The 15,824-nt window shown below is 47.9% G+C and overlaps 1 protein-coding gene across 1 annotated transcript in view; it reads right to left on the reverse strand.

Moving 5' to 3' along the window:
* The window catches only part of MSN (moesin), a 179,244-nt gene extending 163,883 nt beyond the window's left edge, over positions 1 to 15,361 (reverse strand). The window contains exon 1 of the mRNA XM_069210435.1: positions 15,041 to 15,361. Within this exon, the coding sequence (XP_069066536.1) occupies positions 15,041 to 15,052 (12 nt within the window). The 5' untranslated portion in view covers positions 15,053 to 15,361. The remainder of the gene's footprint in view (positions 1 to 15,040) is intronic.
* Between the last annotated feature and the right edge of the window lie 463 nt (positions 15,362 to 15,824).

The raw sequence follows: 15,824 nt of genomic DNA on the forward strand, positions 1-15,824 counted from the left end.
ACCCCCCCCCCCCACACACACACACAACAGTCTGATTGGAAACTGTGCTGGAGTCTCAGAGATAGAGGAAGTAGGTGGTGACCATCCGTTTGTCAGCAGTAGCCAAGCAGACGGGACTCTTGAATAAGTGAAGACAGGCATTCTTTCTGATGGGGAGTGGTATCTGCATGTATGCATGGGTATTCGATTAAAAGTTTCTCCGTGCGTTTAGATGCATAAGTGCACTATTATTTGTGTTTTGTGTATACATCTGATGTGTCCCTCCTTGAAACACTCTCTCACCCAGGAAGCCATGGCTGGTGCCGGCGGGAGCCAAATTTATATATGTATGCTCTCATTGTAGGGGGTTCATCTCTGGCACAAGTAGGAATTCCTGACATGCTGGCCCTGGCATAATTGTAAATCATGGTATATGCTGAGCATACTTGGACTAAATATGAAGATCATGAAAGCTATTCTTGGCATATTATAGATATGCTTGGCTTTTTTGTGACCACAAAGATTTATAGTTCCAAGTATTTCCTTTGTGTCAGTATAGGCGTTGTGTGCCATGGCTGGTATTTCATTAGTTATATGGAGGCATTTCATACTGATAAAGATTTCCTGACATCACTGTAGTTAATCCAGTTTGACGTGTTGGGAATGTGGGGGCGTTTTTAACTACCAAAATATTGTATCTAGAATAATCGACTACCACACTATCATGAAAGTAAGGTTAATTACATCCTGAACGTCACATCTATTAATCTTGAAGATAGTGAATTTTGATAATGGAATTAGGAGTAGTAAATCTAGAGCGAGCCCTCATCCACATGTTCAAGGCTCTGCACGACTCCGGAGCAGCTTACATCAGCCACCGCCTGAGATTCTACAAACCGTCCAGACATCTCCGCTCTGCCTCCCTTGCGCACCTCCGCATACAACAGGAGGCACACTGGGAACCGCACCAACACCCACTGACCATGTACGCAACCTGGGGTTCATCCTGGACTCATCGCTATCAATGACCCAGCAAGTCAACACCGTCTCTTCCTCCTGCTTTAACACCCTCCACATGCTTCGGAAGATCTACAAATGGATCCCCACCAGAAGGACGGTCACCCAAGTTCTCGTAAGTAGCAGACTGGACTACGACAACGCCCTCTACGCAGGAACCAAGCTCCAGAAAAGACTGCAACGCATACAGAATGCCTCCGTGCACCTCATCCTGGACACCCCCGCCACTGCCACATCGCAGCCCACCTGAGAGACCTGCACTGACTACCCATCAACAAGAGAATCAGGTTCAAGCTCTTCACCCATGCTCACAAAGCACTGCACAACACCGGACCAGAATACCTCAACAGACGGCTCCCCTCCTACAACCAGACAGCTTCGCTCCACTGACCTTGCCCTCGCCACCATTCCACACATCTACAGAATGACTGCCGGTGGCAGATCATTCTCCCACCTCGCTGCCAAGACGTGGAACACTCTTCCTATCCACCTGCGACAGACACCGGACCTACGTACCTTCAGGAGACACCTCAAGACCTGGCTGTTCGAGCAGTAGCAGCACGACAACATCGACAAAGCGTTTAAAAAAAAAATATATATTTTACATTTTGCTTTTTATGTCCATAGGCTTTGTTATTCCGGTAATAATGTTTAATTATCCAGTCACCCTGATTAGATGTTGTGGACCCCTGGCTTGGGAACCGCTGGTCTAAAAATGTAAGTGAGGCTACAATGTAAAACTTTCAAGGCGCGCCCTTGTGCATCAGAAGCCAGCCACATTCCTGCTGTGCCAAATCGGGTCTGCTAGCTTTACTGCTGAAACCTCTAACTGCATTTGAGCTATTTTATACAGAGACCTTAAAGCAAGGCTGACGAGTTACACTTTCCACTTAAAGAACGTTTCCTTGGCTGAAAGTGTGGAAAACATGCCCACATGCAGATGCTCTTTTTGGAATATGTAGAAAAGTCCAGAAATTGTTCTACCAGCGGAAGCTTAAGGAGCTCCCTACAGAAACGAAGATGGCTGCAGCTTGTCTGGGAGCCAAGACCTACTACCCCAGACCATCCAAGGCGTGACGGCAAACCCTGCAGCCGACTACAATGGCTCAGACTCGACAGTAGTTGTCCCATCCAGACAGATCAGGGTTAGGTGAGAGTTTTCTGTAAAAGACCAAAGCCTTATTGTAGGTAATGTGGATCTGTGGCCCAGTTAAGGCCAGCGCCAACTGTGCAAAGATCTGATTAACAAGGTACATCAAGTGAGAAACCAGTTTTCCAAAACCGAGGGTTGCTTTGCTGAACAGTCCGAGGTCCAGAGCCCTGGTCAGCTTGAGAACGGGTATAAATGGGTCGCGCCCCTGCACAACGCACTGTAGAACTGCCAGGGATGACTGGATCATCAGGACTAAAGAAGTCCTTCCGCTTTGCAGATGGGAGTCTCACCACCTGTTACAAACCAGTGCCTTGAAGCTCAAAAAAAATGTTGGCAGCTGTAGTGGCCATCTCATTAGCACAGAAGGAAGCATACACTAATCGGAACGTTAACTAATGGGGCCATGAAAAACAACTTTCTAGGAGCCCTGACGCATGCCTGTGGGACTGGCACCTGAAACACAGACGTAAATGTTGACAGCCACCACACTGGTGGTAGAAAAAGCAGCATGCAGGGCTGCGTCACACGGAAATACAGAATAGGCTGACTTCTGCAGTTCCAAAAAAGAGGCCAAGATTTGAGAGGCCTTTCCGTAGTGGTTCCAAGACACTTTACTTGGCGATGCACAACTGATGAACATTCATGTGAACCTGATTTCTCACACATTCTCATTTGCGTGCAATATAGTTATCAGTAAACTGTAGGTGTATGTAAATTTAGTTTATATTTCAACTGAAAACGTGTGGTCTGTAATGATAATGTGAAACCACGAAAATGTAGGGGGAAAACACGAAACTTGACAAAAATTGCCCTCTGCCTGAACAGTGCAAGTGCTGTAAATGATAAAATGATGATCACAGCTGTCGAGAAGATGTGCAGGCGACTCGCTGCCGGACACCAAAGATGGCACAGGTTGCAGAACTATCTAACACAGGCAATTTGCTCCTTGCTGGAATAAAATCAGACATTCCCACAAAATCAAAAAGCCACTCAGAAGTAACATTTTGATCACACAGGAGACAAGTGGCCCATTTCAATAACATGGGCAGCACTGAGAGAAAGCCGTGAGGCCATGTGCGAGGGTGGCTACAACCGAGATGAAGCGTTAAATAACTTCTCCACATCCACTTATCCCTCGACAAATCACCCACTTCCTACCTCGGTACTCTTCTCTGCCAATCACTAGGGGCCTTTGTAAGCAATTCATAAAATAACTTTTCTGCTGAGCCTGGAACTAACTAAAGGCGACTGGTACTTGCAGGCAGGTGCCCTACACCGCACCCCGCCCTCGTGGCACGAGATGCCAGCTAGAGGAGCACGCGGCAGGATGTCAGTCAGAACCTGCCGGAAGCCCGGAAAGGGGAGGAGTCAAGCGCCAAGGGCCGCATGATTGATGGGGTCTGCGTGGGGGTCCTCGGAGATGAAAAGTAACTCACGCCCCTCGGCGACGCTGTACCCGAGGCACCGAAAGTGTCGTCTCAGTGACTAAAAGCCAAGTGTTTCCATATGACATCACTGGGCCAGCAGGCCCTGCTCCCCCGTGTGACCGTCAGCAGCGGCCCCCAGCACCCAAGACAACCCCTGAATGCGGAGGAACTGCAAGGGTCCCAGTCCCGGGCCGGCTGTAAGATGCCTCCCTGCACCAGCGCGCGCGGCGACCGCCATCAGCACGGCACGGGTTCAAGTTCTTGATACTAAAGGAACAAAGGTGTGCGAAAAATCTCTAAGGAGGTAAATATCAATGATGAGTCCAGGAAAACTAGATGCACTTTTGCCAGGCTGTGGAACAACCAAAAATAAAGCAAATTCCACAAAGGAAGGAAAGATGGGAGAAGATATTGCCAGGTATTAATCCAGGTCGACATCAATTCACCCTTATTAACCAGTTAGAAAACTGTATGATTTTATTGTTTTGATACCCACAATTGTTTTAAAAAGCGCAGTTATTAATGTGAAAGATACAACTACTAGCAATTCACTGTAGCGTGCAAGTTACCAAATCACATAAGGGACTGGGCAAAAATAGCATCTGGGATGATGTTATCTGCACAATCTAATCCCTAAAATGTTATTTCTGGAGGAACATTATTTCCAATGCTCACGTGTGGACTTTTCAGGACTGTTGGTCATGTTTTGTGTTCTTCATCAGGACATATAATCGTTAGCTAAGTAAATGATTTATGCAAGTCAAGCACCACTGAATAAAGCAAAGACAAATGTGGCCAGTAACCAGACATAAATCCATAAACAGGTTCAGATTCTGATGTTACTTTTATTAATTTAAGGTTATAATAAATACATGTCTTAGGGCCAGATGTACCAAAGGATTTTACCCATTCTGTGTCTATGGGAAAAAGCTTTCGTACATGTGGCCCATAGCTATTTAACTATGAACTTCCGTTCTCTAATGGGCAAGTCACTATTCAGTTTGTGTCTGGACTGAGTGTTCAGTGAATTATTAACTCCTCCTGTTTGAAAAAGAGAGGGCAAAGCCTTTCTGAAATTAATGTGTGGTTTTCCTGTGCCATATTTTAACAGAGGATCTGCTAATGAGAAATACTTTCCAAGAACGGTGACAAAGTTAAATCATGAGTTCCTTCATTAAATGCATGGAAACACAAACAGTTCTCTTTGCTCAACCCTCCTTCCCCAACTATCACCAAAAATAAGCATTCTAGAATGTTTTATTTGATGACAGCTGGGCCTTTGAAATGTATAAATGGATGGCCCTCTTAATAAATAAATAAAAAAATATCTAGTTTAGTTTAAAGACCATGCTTTACTTCCACGACCTAATCAAAACAACACGAAAGTCTCCTTTTGGAGATTCACAGATTTGTGGTGTAAGAACTTCACCACATCCCGAGTGTCATTAGCACCTCCCACCAAGCAGCAACAATATATTCTAAAACGGAGTGCAAACTTCTAGGCCATTTCAAGGCCAGAGTGAGCACCTAATGTGGTAGCTGATAGGAGCAGCACAGCCTTAGAACCGGAACAGAGAGGTACATCTTCAAAGATCAGTTTGGGATTATGGGACACTGGGCTATGACATAGGATCTGGGAGGAGGGAGTCTACCGGCCTGTCTCAGCTCTTTTAAAAGTCTGAATTAATTCTCATATTTGGAGATGTGAAACTCTAGACTTGGCCAAAAATCACACACACTGTACTCTAGATCAGTGGCTGACCTTTTGACTTCTGTGGACCCCCACTTTATCATTACTGGAACACAGAGACTTCCACTGAATCATTCTTGGAATCCAGGGACACCCCACCCACCCGAGTCATTAATAGAACTCTGGGACTCCAGCCTAAACACTGTCCATGATTTGACCTAGAGAACCCCGGCAAAAAATACAGAAACAAGTGTTCCACCAAACACAAGTGATAACACATTTTATTTAATTTAGAAACAAATATAAATTTTTTAAAAAATACGCATTTTAATAGGAAGGCTAGAAGTTTTCTAAATTCAGTTAGAGACACGCACCGTCCATACTATATGCACTTGCAGTGTTCCACAAATCAGTCTGAGGATACTAATTTCATTTTTAGCCTCCAATTTTAAATTCCTTGACATTTACCGTACCTTTTAAAATTTTCATTTGTATATTTAGCAACTTTATTTGCATAAACTTTATTAATATCTAAACAGGGTTTTGGAATCCAGGTCCAGAACATATTATTTGGGGTCAAGGACTACAAGTTTTCGTGCTTATTTTGTCATTAGGACAAGTAGGCCCAACCCCCTACAGCACAAAGCCCTTGGATGTCAGTTTATAGTGCCACATAACGGATCAGGGAAGGTCACTGTCTGCAGTTAGAGTAATATCTGTGTTCATATGTTAATGCTTTTGGAACTTGTTCTTATGGTAAAATAATGCAAAACCTTTATTATTAGGGTGAGCGCTTTAAAGAAATGTAAGCTGGGAATGCACTGATGGAATTGGTTCCATTGTAAATATGCATACGGACCTTTGCAAAGTTTAGCAATAAGTAACTACATATAATTCTCCCAGAATGCTCTCTGATCAGATGCAAATATTTGAAGAAGCTTGAAAGCAAGTTTGATTCTTGGATTTCAAAATAAAATGGTCACAAAAATGTTAGTAGGAAAAAAAGATTTTGCTAATCTACAGGGAAAGAGAGGCTAATTATTGCACCACTACTGAAAATATAACAGTGTGAATAACAAGAATAGGCATTGGGCATTGTCCTCATCTCAAGTCAGGGTTTCGTCTGCTCGCTTGCTGTAAACTTAGCAATGTGCAGGGTGTGCAGTGCACGCCAGTGTCTTAATCCAGAAAGTACCGATGCCTTACACTTGCAGATGTGGAGTCCGAGGACGGCGGGGCTGGAGCAGGGACTGCCACGTGACGAACTCTGCCCTGCCCGCGCTGAGGAACTATCTGGTTAGGAAATATTGGGAATTTCCATATAGACCAGCCCAATTCTGAAAACCATGTAGCCATGCATCAGCGGTTAATTCCTGTCTTTCAGTGTTGGGGGGCGGAGGGGGTCATCTGGCAACGCCTCACAGTTGTTAGTAACCTTAACTAATGAAAGATATAACATTCTGCCTGTCTCAGCCCCAAGGAGGCACTGCTTACAGATTTGAGGATTACAGTGCAACAAAGGTACCACAGGAAACACAAAATATTAATGCGCCGAGTTATTGATTCACAAAGCCTCATTTTATTTAATTTGAGCTGCGATCTTTTCATATTACAAATATTTTGGATGAATGAGTGAATGGCAGATGTGAGAGAACAGATGGCCGAGAGGAAGACACCAGACGAGGAATGCATGAATGAATGAATGATTGAATGAATACTATTGGTGTGTGGATTTGGGGGCATAGACGGGTCAAGAGTTGCTCTGCGGCAAATGGAGAAGGGGACAGTGCAGGGGAAACCAGCTGGGGGGTGTGCCCTGATCAAAGGGAGCATTACGCAGATAAAGTGCTGTTTTTTAGAAGGTGAGATAACAGCGGCACTGCCAACTTAATATAATAATTGTGAAAACTTCCGAGGGTGTGGCTTGATGTTTTTGTTCCTGAGGGGGCGGAATTAAACATTTTGAAACCCACTAGGAAGTGGTTAGGACATTTTGAAAATTCAAGAAAACGCACTGCAAATGATTGCAGCAAACAGAGTGTATACAGACTTACAGGTTTGAGACATATAGAATCTTGTTGCTTTTATCAGTGCAATTATGTGGTTTTTTTTGCTCCACCGATCTGAAAGTGTTGAGACTGTTGGGGAAATATTCCCCAGGGATCAAGTTACTTCAAACCAAAAGCAGTTACACACCGAGAGGGACCAACAACTCCTGTCGTGAGCTTGCAGAACAAGCCTACCTTCGGTCTGTGCAACATCTGTCAGGCAGTGAATGACACTCAGCCGACGAGCGACACAGCAACCCCATGGGTAGTTGCACCACTGGGTGATGCTAAACCGGGTGTAAATCCCGTATTTGGAGCACTAGGAGTACCCGTCCAAACTAGTACACAACAAATACAGGACAACCCTGGGGACCCAACACCACACACAGTGGCATAATGCACAATTATGCCACCTCACCCCCCCTGCACAACTTAGCCCCCCCCGCCACCCAGGTGACTCCCATACATCACAGAGAACTTGAGTTGAACTGAGGTCCCCTTAGGGGTGGGACCTCAAGGTCACAGATGCTTCAGGGGCGGGGGCCTGCGCAACCCCTCATTCGACAACACTTGGAAGCTAAAACAGTGCAGCCATGCTCGGCTCAGAACAGAAACGCCCACTGAGAAACAGCAAAGGCCGCGGTGCCTCAGTTCACATCCACCCCGATGGAAGCCAGGCCCGTGTCATTGCCCCTGTAGGCGGCGGGGAGAGGAAGGGCCCGTCCGTCTCCCGCTAACAAGTGTGGAGGCCATTTTCATCCCTGCAGGGTGCATGTGCTGTACCCTGCTAACAGTTCACAGCACGCTCTGCTGGGGCCCCCAGGAGGCCAACAATGCCCGTCTGCTGAGGGCACAATGTGCACATCCGGGGTGAGGGGCGGCAGGCAACAGGCTTTTTGTCTGCCTGTCATAGTAACGCCTATTAAATTGTGTACAGTGGGACCATCCTCGTGATCACAAATGCAACATTTGCTGCTACAGTTCCGAATGAAATTCTTAGGGCTCAACACCTGCAAGTCTGTCTATATATATAAATAAATAAATAAATAAATAAATAAATAAATAAATAAATGACTAGTGCTTTTATCTGCGTTTATCCATATGTATTTCAGGTTTTATGGTAACGGAGCTACAATTAGTATATTCCCACACTTATTAAACTGATAAACGTACAGTCGTACTTGGATGCTTGATCGGTTTCAATGCGAGGACACCCATACAACCATACGCTTGTAAGCAAACAAGCATCTTAGTATGAATATCTGCAGCTCTTTAAGTCTCTGCCCTAAAATTTATATATCTTTTAGCCCTGGTGGCTGTGACTGATTGCATTAATAATCACTCAGAAAACAACCTAATTTCCGTTTTTATCCACATTTAAGCTTAAATACAGATAAGAAAATCAACTCTTTTTAAACTGGTATTTATCTGTAAAATCTATGAAAATGGAAAACAAAGGCCCTTAATTTTTGACTAACGGGCATTTTACCAATGGGCTTAGAAGTGTTCAATTAGGCACTACAGTTTCCTGCCTTGTCCACGCCCATATGGCCTTTTCACATAGCTCTCCCGCTGCTTGTGACACCTCAGCCTCTTGGCACAGACGTCAGGGTCTGCACAGCGGAATATTAATTCACTGCACAACTTTCTCCTAGATAATTCTCACGTGGCCTTGTTTTGAGATTCTGGTTACCCCATACCTAGTACCTGAATCAAAAGTATGTAAACTCCCCTAACATGCCAATTCTGACTTGATTTCCGTTAGAATCCGGAGGCCACCAGAGAGCCCTCACCCGAACACCTGCCACACGCAGACCAACAAAACGTATTTGTTGGAAAGAATTTTATTTGTATATTTTACCAATTATCTCATGACCAGAAGCAGTAATAATTCAACTGAAAAACAATATTCAAAACATATTATAAAAACCATTTAAAGAATGATTATTCATCAAACCATAAATCAATGTGACAGGATCCCTTCTTGTCCTGAACCTCCTTTGGACCACACAGGTGAACCGTACCTCACCTTTATCCCTAGGGGGGTGGGGGCTCCCCCGACTTCACCGTTCCTTGTTCTCATGCTCTGGGTTCCACCCCCTCCCCAAACACCATTTGCCAAGGGGGTGTAACCTGTACATCCGCAGGTTGGTTCAGGAATTCAGGATCCTACCTCTGGTGTTATCCAGGGGCCCCAGCCTTGGGGACTCCTATGTTGGTTATAGTGACTTAAGTACTTCCTCTCCAACCTCAAAAAACAAGGGAGTGGGCGGGTGGGATAACGCTGATCCCGGGTGCTCCGACCACCACAACAATAAAGGCTGAGCCTTTCTGGGGGCAGGGGAGGGGCGCTTAAATAGCCCCCCCTCCAATGTGCGGCGGCCAGGCCCGGAAGTGACGCAGCCCCCGCGTGCCCCCAAGGGATTACTTCCGCCTCCACACCTCGTGAGGTGTAAGGGAGGAAGTGCCTACGGCCAGCCCGACGCACGACTAGTGCGCGAGGTTTCGGGCCACGGCGGCCCCGAGTCCTAAGGGGCCACGCTCCCCCCATTTTGGGGGTGGGGGGGCACTCTACCATTATCATCAGGTAGAACACCGTTAAAGAATTTGTCATTTCTTCTTGCATTCGCCACTTTAAATGTTTATTTCAAAGAGAAAAATACAGACTTTTACTTATATTCTAATTCGGGTTAAGTGGCTTTGGTACAAAAATACTAGCAACGACTTGAGAATACTTGCCAGGTAAGCGATAGTAATGAAAATGCTAAGCCCAGACTAGGACAGGTGCAAACGGGCTGGGACATAAATGTGTACATCCACTGAACTCAAAAGCCATGGGTAGATGTGATGCTCCAAGAGCACCCATAGCTAACACAGGGTGAGGCCCCAAGAAAAGCCATAGATAACACATGGTGATGCCACAGAAACCCCCCATAGCTACCCCAGGGTGATGCCACAGAAACCCCCATAGCTAACACAGGGTGATGCCATAGAAACCCTGCCACAGAAACCCCCATAGCTAACACAGGGTGATGCCACAGAAACCTGCATAGCTAACACAGGATGATGAAACAGAAACCCGCCACAGAAACCCCCATAGCTAACACAGGATGATGACACAGAAACCCGCCACAGAAACCCCCATAGCTAACACAGGATGATGCCACAGAAACCCGCATAGCTAACACAGGGTGATGCCACAGAAAACCGCATAGCTAACACAGGGTGATGCCACAAGAACACCCATAGTTAATACAGGGTGATGTCACAGAAACCCCCATAGCTAACACATGGTGATATCACAGAAACACAGATAGCTAACAGAGGGTGATGTGACAAGAGCACCCATAGCTAACATAGGGTGATGTCACAGAAACCCCCATAGCTAACACAGGGTGATGCCACAGAAACCCCCATAGCTAACACAGGGTGATGCCACAAGAACACCCTAAGTTAACACGTGGTGATGCCACACAGTAACATGCAAAGGCACCTGGTTGCATGTACACCTCCTGTGACGGTAAATTATGCCTGGTGTCAACCAGGCGGGCAGAGCAGAGTTGCCTTTAATACACGTTGTTTAATAGCAAAGGGGAAAGCCGGTGTTCCTCAGAACCTAGGTATGCAAACAATATACAACGGTTATGTTTGAAAGTTTTTAAAGCTTCAAATGTCTCATACAAGTCAGCAGATCATAACAATTCAATAAATGAATTGCACGACACAAATCTCATGATTAGTTTATTATTGTATATATACCAAGTTTCATCAAACCAAAAGTTCACACATGACCGTCAAAGATGTGAGTAACACAAGTGAAGTGATCACGCACAACACTCAAGTGATTAAACAAAAGACATAGGTTGAAATTGATACAAGTCCTCTGCAATGACGTATTCAATCCTTAAATGTTTCCGTAACAAGAGCTAGGTTTCTGCGGAACATTCTTTGCTGTGTACATGAGGAATCTTGGGCTATATCATAAGTATCGTCGACGTTTCGGCCTTAGAAGATTGTGTCCCTGGGTCTTCCTAAGGACAAACCATAAATGCAGCCAGGTGCATAAAAAGAATTGAAATCCAAGTCAACATGTGAATCTGTAAGTACTTGTTCCAACAGAACCACTGTACTTTTATACTGTTTATTAAAAGTTGGCTTTTTTCCATCTTTTGTCTCGCACTATTTTGTTCACCTAATTATGAAAATACTGCAAGGCTTACATTGAAGAACACACTTTGCACCTTGGATGTACACGGGCCCAGATTCCCGAATGCCCTCAATTCTAACTGGAGGTGGGTACCCACATCTCTGGTGGTCTAGGAAAAAATGAAAAACTACAATTTAGATTTGGTTTGAACTCAACTCGGCATAGAACAACCCGACCTACCAGAAGAATATTGTTTTTTTATTGTACTGATTTGCAACTGCATTTCTATAGCGCTTTATACCCATGACGAGCTTTTGAAGCGTTTCTGGTGGCCAGGCAGCACGCTCATCCCGATACACCTTGGACCAGGAGTGAGAGGGCTCAATGGGATGAAGCGGGCCGATTCTCTGCCCCAGCTCTTAAGAAATGCTACTTGAGGCACCACAAGCTGGACTTTTGTCTGTCAGCGCTATGAAGCAAGTATCGATTTACAAAACTTGCAAACAACTTGAAGATTGTGTGACTGTTTTAATCAGCCCTCCCCTGGCGTGCAGTGCCGCCCCACATTTGGGAGTTTCAACTTCAGATCTGGGTACAGAATCCCGGCCCCTCCCATGTGCAGGTACGAACTTGAGGCTCCAGGGAGCCAAGACAAGCCGGGGAGTCAGGCTGGGGCAGCGCGGTGCGGTAATTACAGTAAGCCAAGCTGCCAAAAACAGTAAGTCAAAGTTTCCCCAACAATCGCGGGCACTGTGAGCCCCCGCGTAGGGAGGATGTGGGAAGGGCGGGGCTCAGCGGAGAAGTGGGGGGCGCACTGGGGAGGGCAGGCCAAGGCCAGAATTACTCAGACACCCCCAGCCCGCTCGCAGCTTTCGCGCCTGCGTGACTCACCCAGATATTTCAAGAGAGGAAATCCTGCGTCTAAACTGTACTCGGGGCCCCGTGTTATGCGACTTCGCTGGGTAACACGGAGAATGCACCATGAAGACTGTGCCTGGTCCAAAGGTGCCTCCATTTCGGCGTCATGGCGGGCTCACAAACTACCCAAATAAAGGGCCGGTTTCATGCAGCAGGCATCCAAAAAGTCACCCCTGCCCCCATATATTTCAGTGGATGAAACGCACCATGTGACAAGTTTACAAATTTAACTGGAAATTAACCTTTTCATTTAAAAGTTTCAAACTACAAAGCGGAATGTCAACTTTGTAATGCTTTGATTATATGTGATTCAGCACGCTGGGCCATCCAAATTTAAGACCAAAAACCAAGCACACACCGATATTTCAGGAGGTCGCAAAGAGCCACGGAGATGCCAAGTGGCCCCACCACCGTTTAGACAGTCCTGCTTCTTAGCCTGTTGCATTCTGGGACTTGTAGTCTGGCATTTTATTACTGAAATAATGGGTTCAAAAACCATATTGTGCACAGTGTGGTCGACCACGAAGTCAGTGCAGGCTGAAAGTTAGACGCAGGACATGGGGCCAGTTAGCAAACCTGGCGCCAGTAATGCCCACAGTAGCTATCGCCAGTGGCTTCTATACAAAGCACATACCACGGCCCCGGGAAACGAGTACAGAGTACTCATGAGATAAAAATACATTTTAGGCCACGAGCAATGTACATGTTTGGAGGCAAATGGTCGTGCGCTCTCCTGGATATAACATTATTTCAAAGTATCTTTGAGGTTTGGTGTGCGAGACAATACAGCTGGGAGTTGCGGGGGGGGGGGGGGACTGCAAAGGGAAACAAGACATGATGGTTCCAGACAAGTGTGAGCCTTAAAAAATTAAATTAAAAAAAAGCTTTTCTTCCCGGGGGCGGCAGTCACACCCAGAAAACGGCCCATCAAGCGAGTACCTCACACATATTGTCTGCCCCACCGTTCAGACCCGGTTCCATTCGTAGTAAAAAAAAACGTAGACGTATGAAACAGTCGGTGCAAGAGGTCACTTTAGACATTCGCCATCCCTTTTATGGCTCAGCAGCCCTGCGCCTCGCCAAGGAGGCACTCAGGTGTCCCCATGACTCATAATTGTGCAGTACCAACTGCCCCTATACCGCAGCCGTTGGTGGCATATTACGTGCCCACCGCCCATTTACTTCAGCAGCCCTGGGGAGTCTCTGCTCCCCCAGAACATCACTCAGGGGTAGCATAAGTGGCCCAGTCCCTCATCCACGTGAAGGGTCAGTGCCCCGAGAGCCTCTCTGCCGTCAGCCTCGGTACCCCCAGAACCTCACCCCCTGCAACATTAAGTGAGCCAACGCCTCACACCTGGGGAAACACCCTCTGGGCCTTCAGCATCACCAGTCGCCGATGGCCCAAAGTCTTAGCCCCGGGCAATCAACAGTGGGCACCCTCCCACCTAGAGCCACATCCCTGGGCAACCAACAGTGCCCCCCCCAACCCCCCCCCTCATCTACAGCCATACCCTGGGCAACCAACAGTACCCCCCCCCTCATCTACAGCCATACCCTGGGCAACCAACAGTGCCCCCCCCCCCCCCTCATCTACAGCCATACCCTGGGCAACCAACAGTGCCCCCCCCCCCCTCATCTACAGCCGTACCCTGGGCAACCAACAGTGACCCCCCCTCATCTACAGCCATACCCTGGGCAAACAACAGTGCCCCCCCCCCCCCTCATCTACAGCCATACCCTGGGCAACCAACAGTGCCCCCCCCCCCTCATCTACAGCCATACCCTGGGCAACCAACAGTGCCCCCCCCCTCATCTACAGCCGTACCCTGGGCAACCAACAGTGACCCCCCCCTCATCTACAGCCATACCCTGGGCAAACAACAGTGCCTCCCCCCCTCATCTACAGCCATACCCTGGGCAACCAACAGTGACCCCCCCCCCTCATCTACAGCCATACCCTGGGCAACCAACAGTGCCCCCCCCCCCCTCATCTACAGCCATACCCTGGGCAACCAACAGTGCCCCCCCCCCTCATCTACAGCCATACCCTGGGCAACCAACAGTGCCCCCCCCCCTCATCTACAGCCATACCCTGGGCAACCAACAGTGCCCCCCCCTCATCTACAGCCATACCCTGGGCAACCAACAGTGATCGCCTCCCCCCGAGCAAAGTGGCACACCTGACCCAGCGCCTCACCCCGGGGCAGACTCACTGCCCCACAGCCTCACTCCTGGGCAGACTGGGGTCCCACAAACACTGACCCAGTGACCCCAGAGCATCCTTCCTCAGCCCCCCCCCCCCCTCCCCCCTCATCCCGGACTGACCTCCGGGCATCAGGCTTTCCCGAGCAGCGTTAATGTGCATTTGTTGCTCCCAAAATGCGTATGATTGGATCACAAATAGCCTCAAACACAAAGTACCATAACCCGATGCATAACTCCAGGTGCGTTTTGTGTGTGAAAGTGTAACACACGCTGCGGAGCTCAGACAGAAACCAGCAGCAAAAGACAACGGTTCACGCGCTGCCGGGCCCTGCAGCCAAAGTTGCATCTTGGCGTCTGTCCACGCTGCACAGCACGGCGGCAGCGCGCGGAGCCAGGCCCGGGGGGCGCTCCCGGCTCGGCCCCGACCTTCCCACGCACCCCGCGGGGCCAACTCACCGTCTTCGGCATCTCGGGGCCGGGTGTTGACAAACTTTCACCAACTTCTGCAGCTCGGCTCTCAGCCCCTCCAGGGACGGCCGGGGGGGGATCGCGCGCCGGGCCTGAGGTGGGGGTCGCGCGCCGGGCCTGGGGGGCTCTCTCCGGGGTCGTCTGCTGCTCCTCCTGCCCGGGGTCGCGCGCCTCTGCTCGGCCTCTCCGTCTCGCGCCGCGGCTTCCTGCTAACGGAACTCAAATGTCTGCAAACCACACCCAGGGGGCGATGAGCGGCGCGCTCACTCCCAGGCCGCCGGGGGAGGGGAGCCAGGCTCCGCCCGCTCTGGAGCCGCGCACCGAAGCACGCCCGAGCGCCTTGCAGCGAGATCTTTCATTGCACTGTCCCATTGCATGGGACCCACGGTGCCTTGTCATCTCCATTGCAAGTATATTGCACTGTCCCACTGCATGGGACCACCGTGCCTTGTCATCTCCATTGCAAGTAAGAAGCCTACTTTTCCGTTTTTTGCAGATTTTTGCAGATACAGACAGAATGCAGCGTTTCCTGTCTGTTTTTATCTTAAAAAGCGGATAAATGCAGAAAAGCGTGCTTCTCTTCAGCAACTCCACATTCTGTACTTTATGAATTCTGGACCAACAGCTGAGCAGAGGGACAGCATGGGGAGTTAAAAACAAGCTGCGGCTTCCTTAAGTACAGGCATTTGTTAACATATATATGTATATAAGGCTAATATTTACCCCTGGACCTAGTGTTTTGTATTATTTGGCTTCTTATTTTGCTAAACCG

Source organism: Pleurodeles waltl, chromosome 2_1 (genome assembly GCF_031143425.1).
Source record: "Pleurodeles waltl isolate 20211129_DDA chromosome 2_1, aPleWal1.hap1.20221129, whole genome shotgun sequence".
In the NCBI taxonomy this organism is placed as follows: Eukaryota; Metazoa; Chordata; class Amphibia; order Caudata; family Salamandridae; genus Pleurodeles; species Pleurodeles waltl.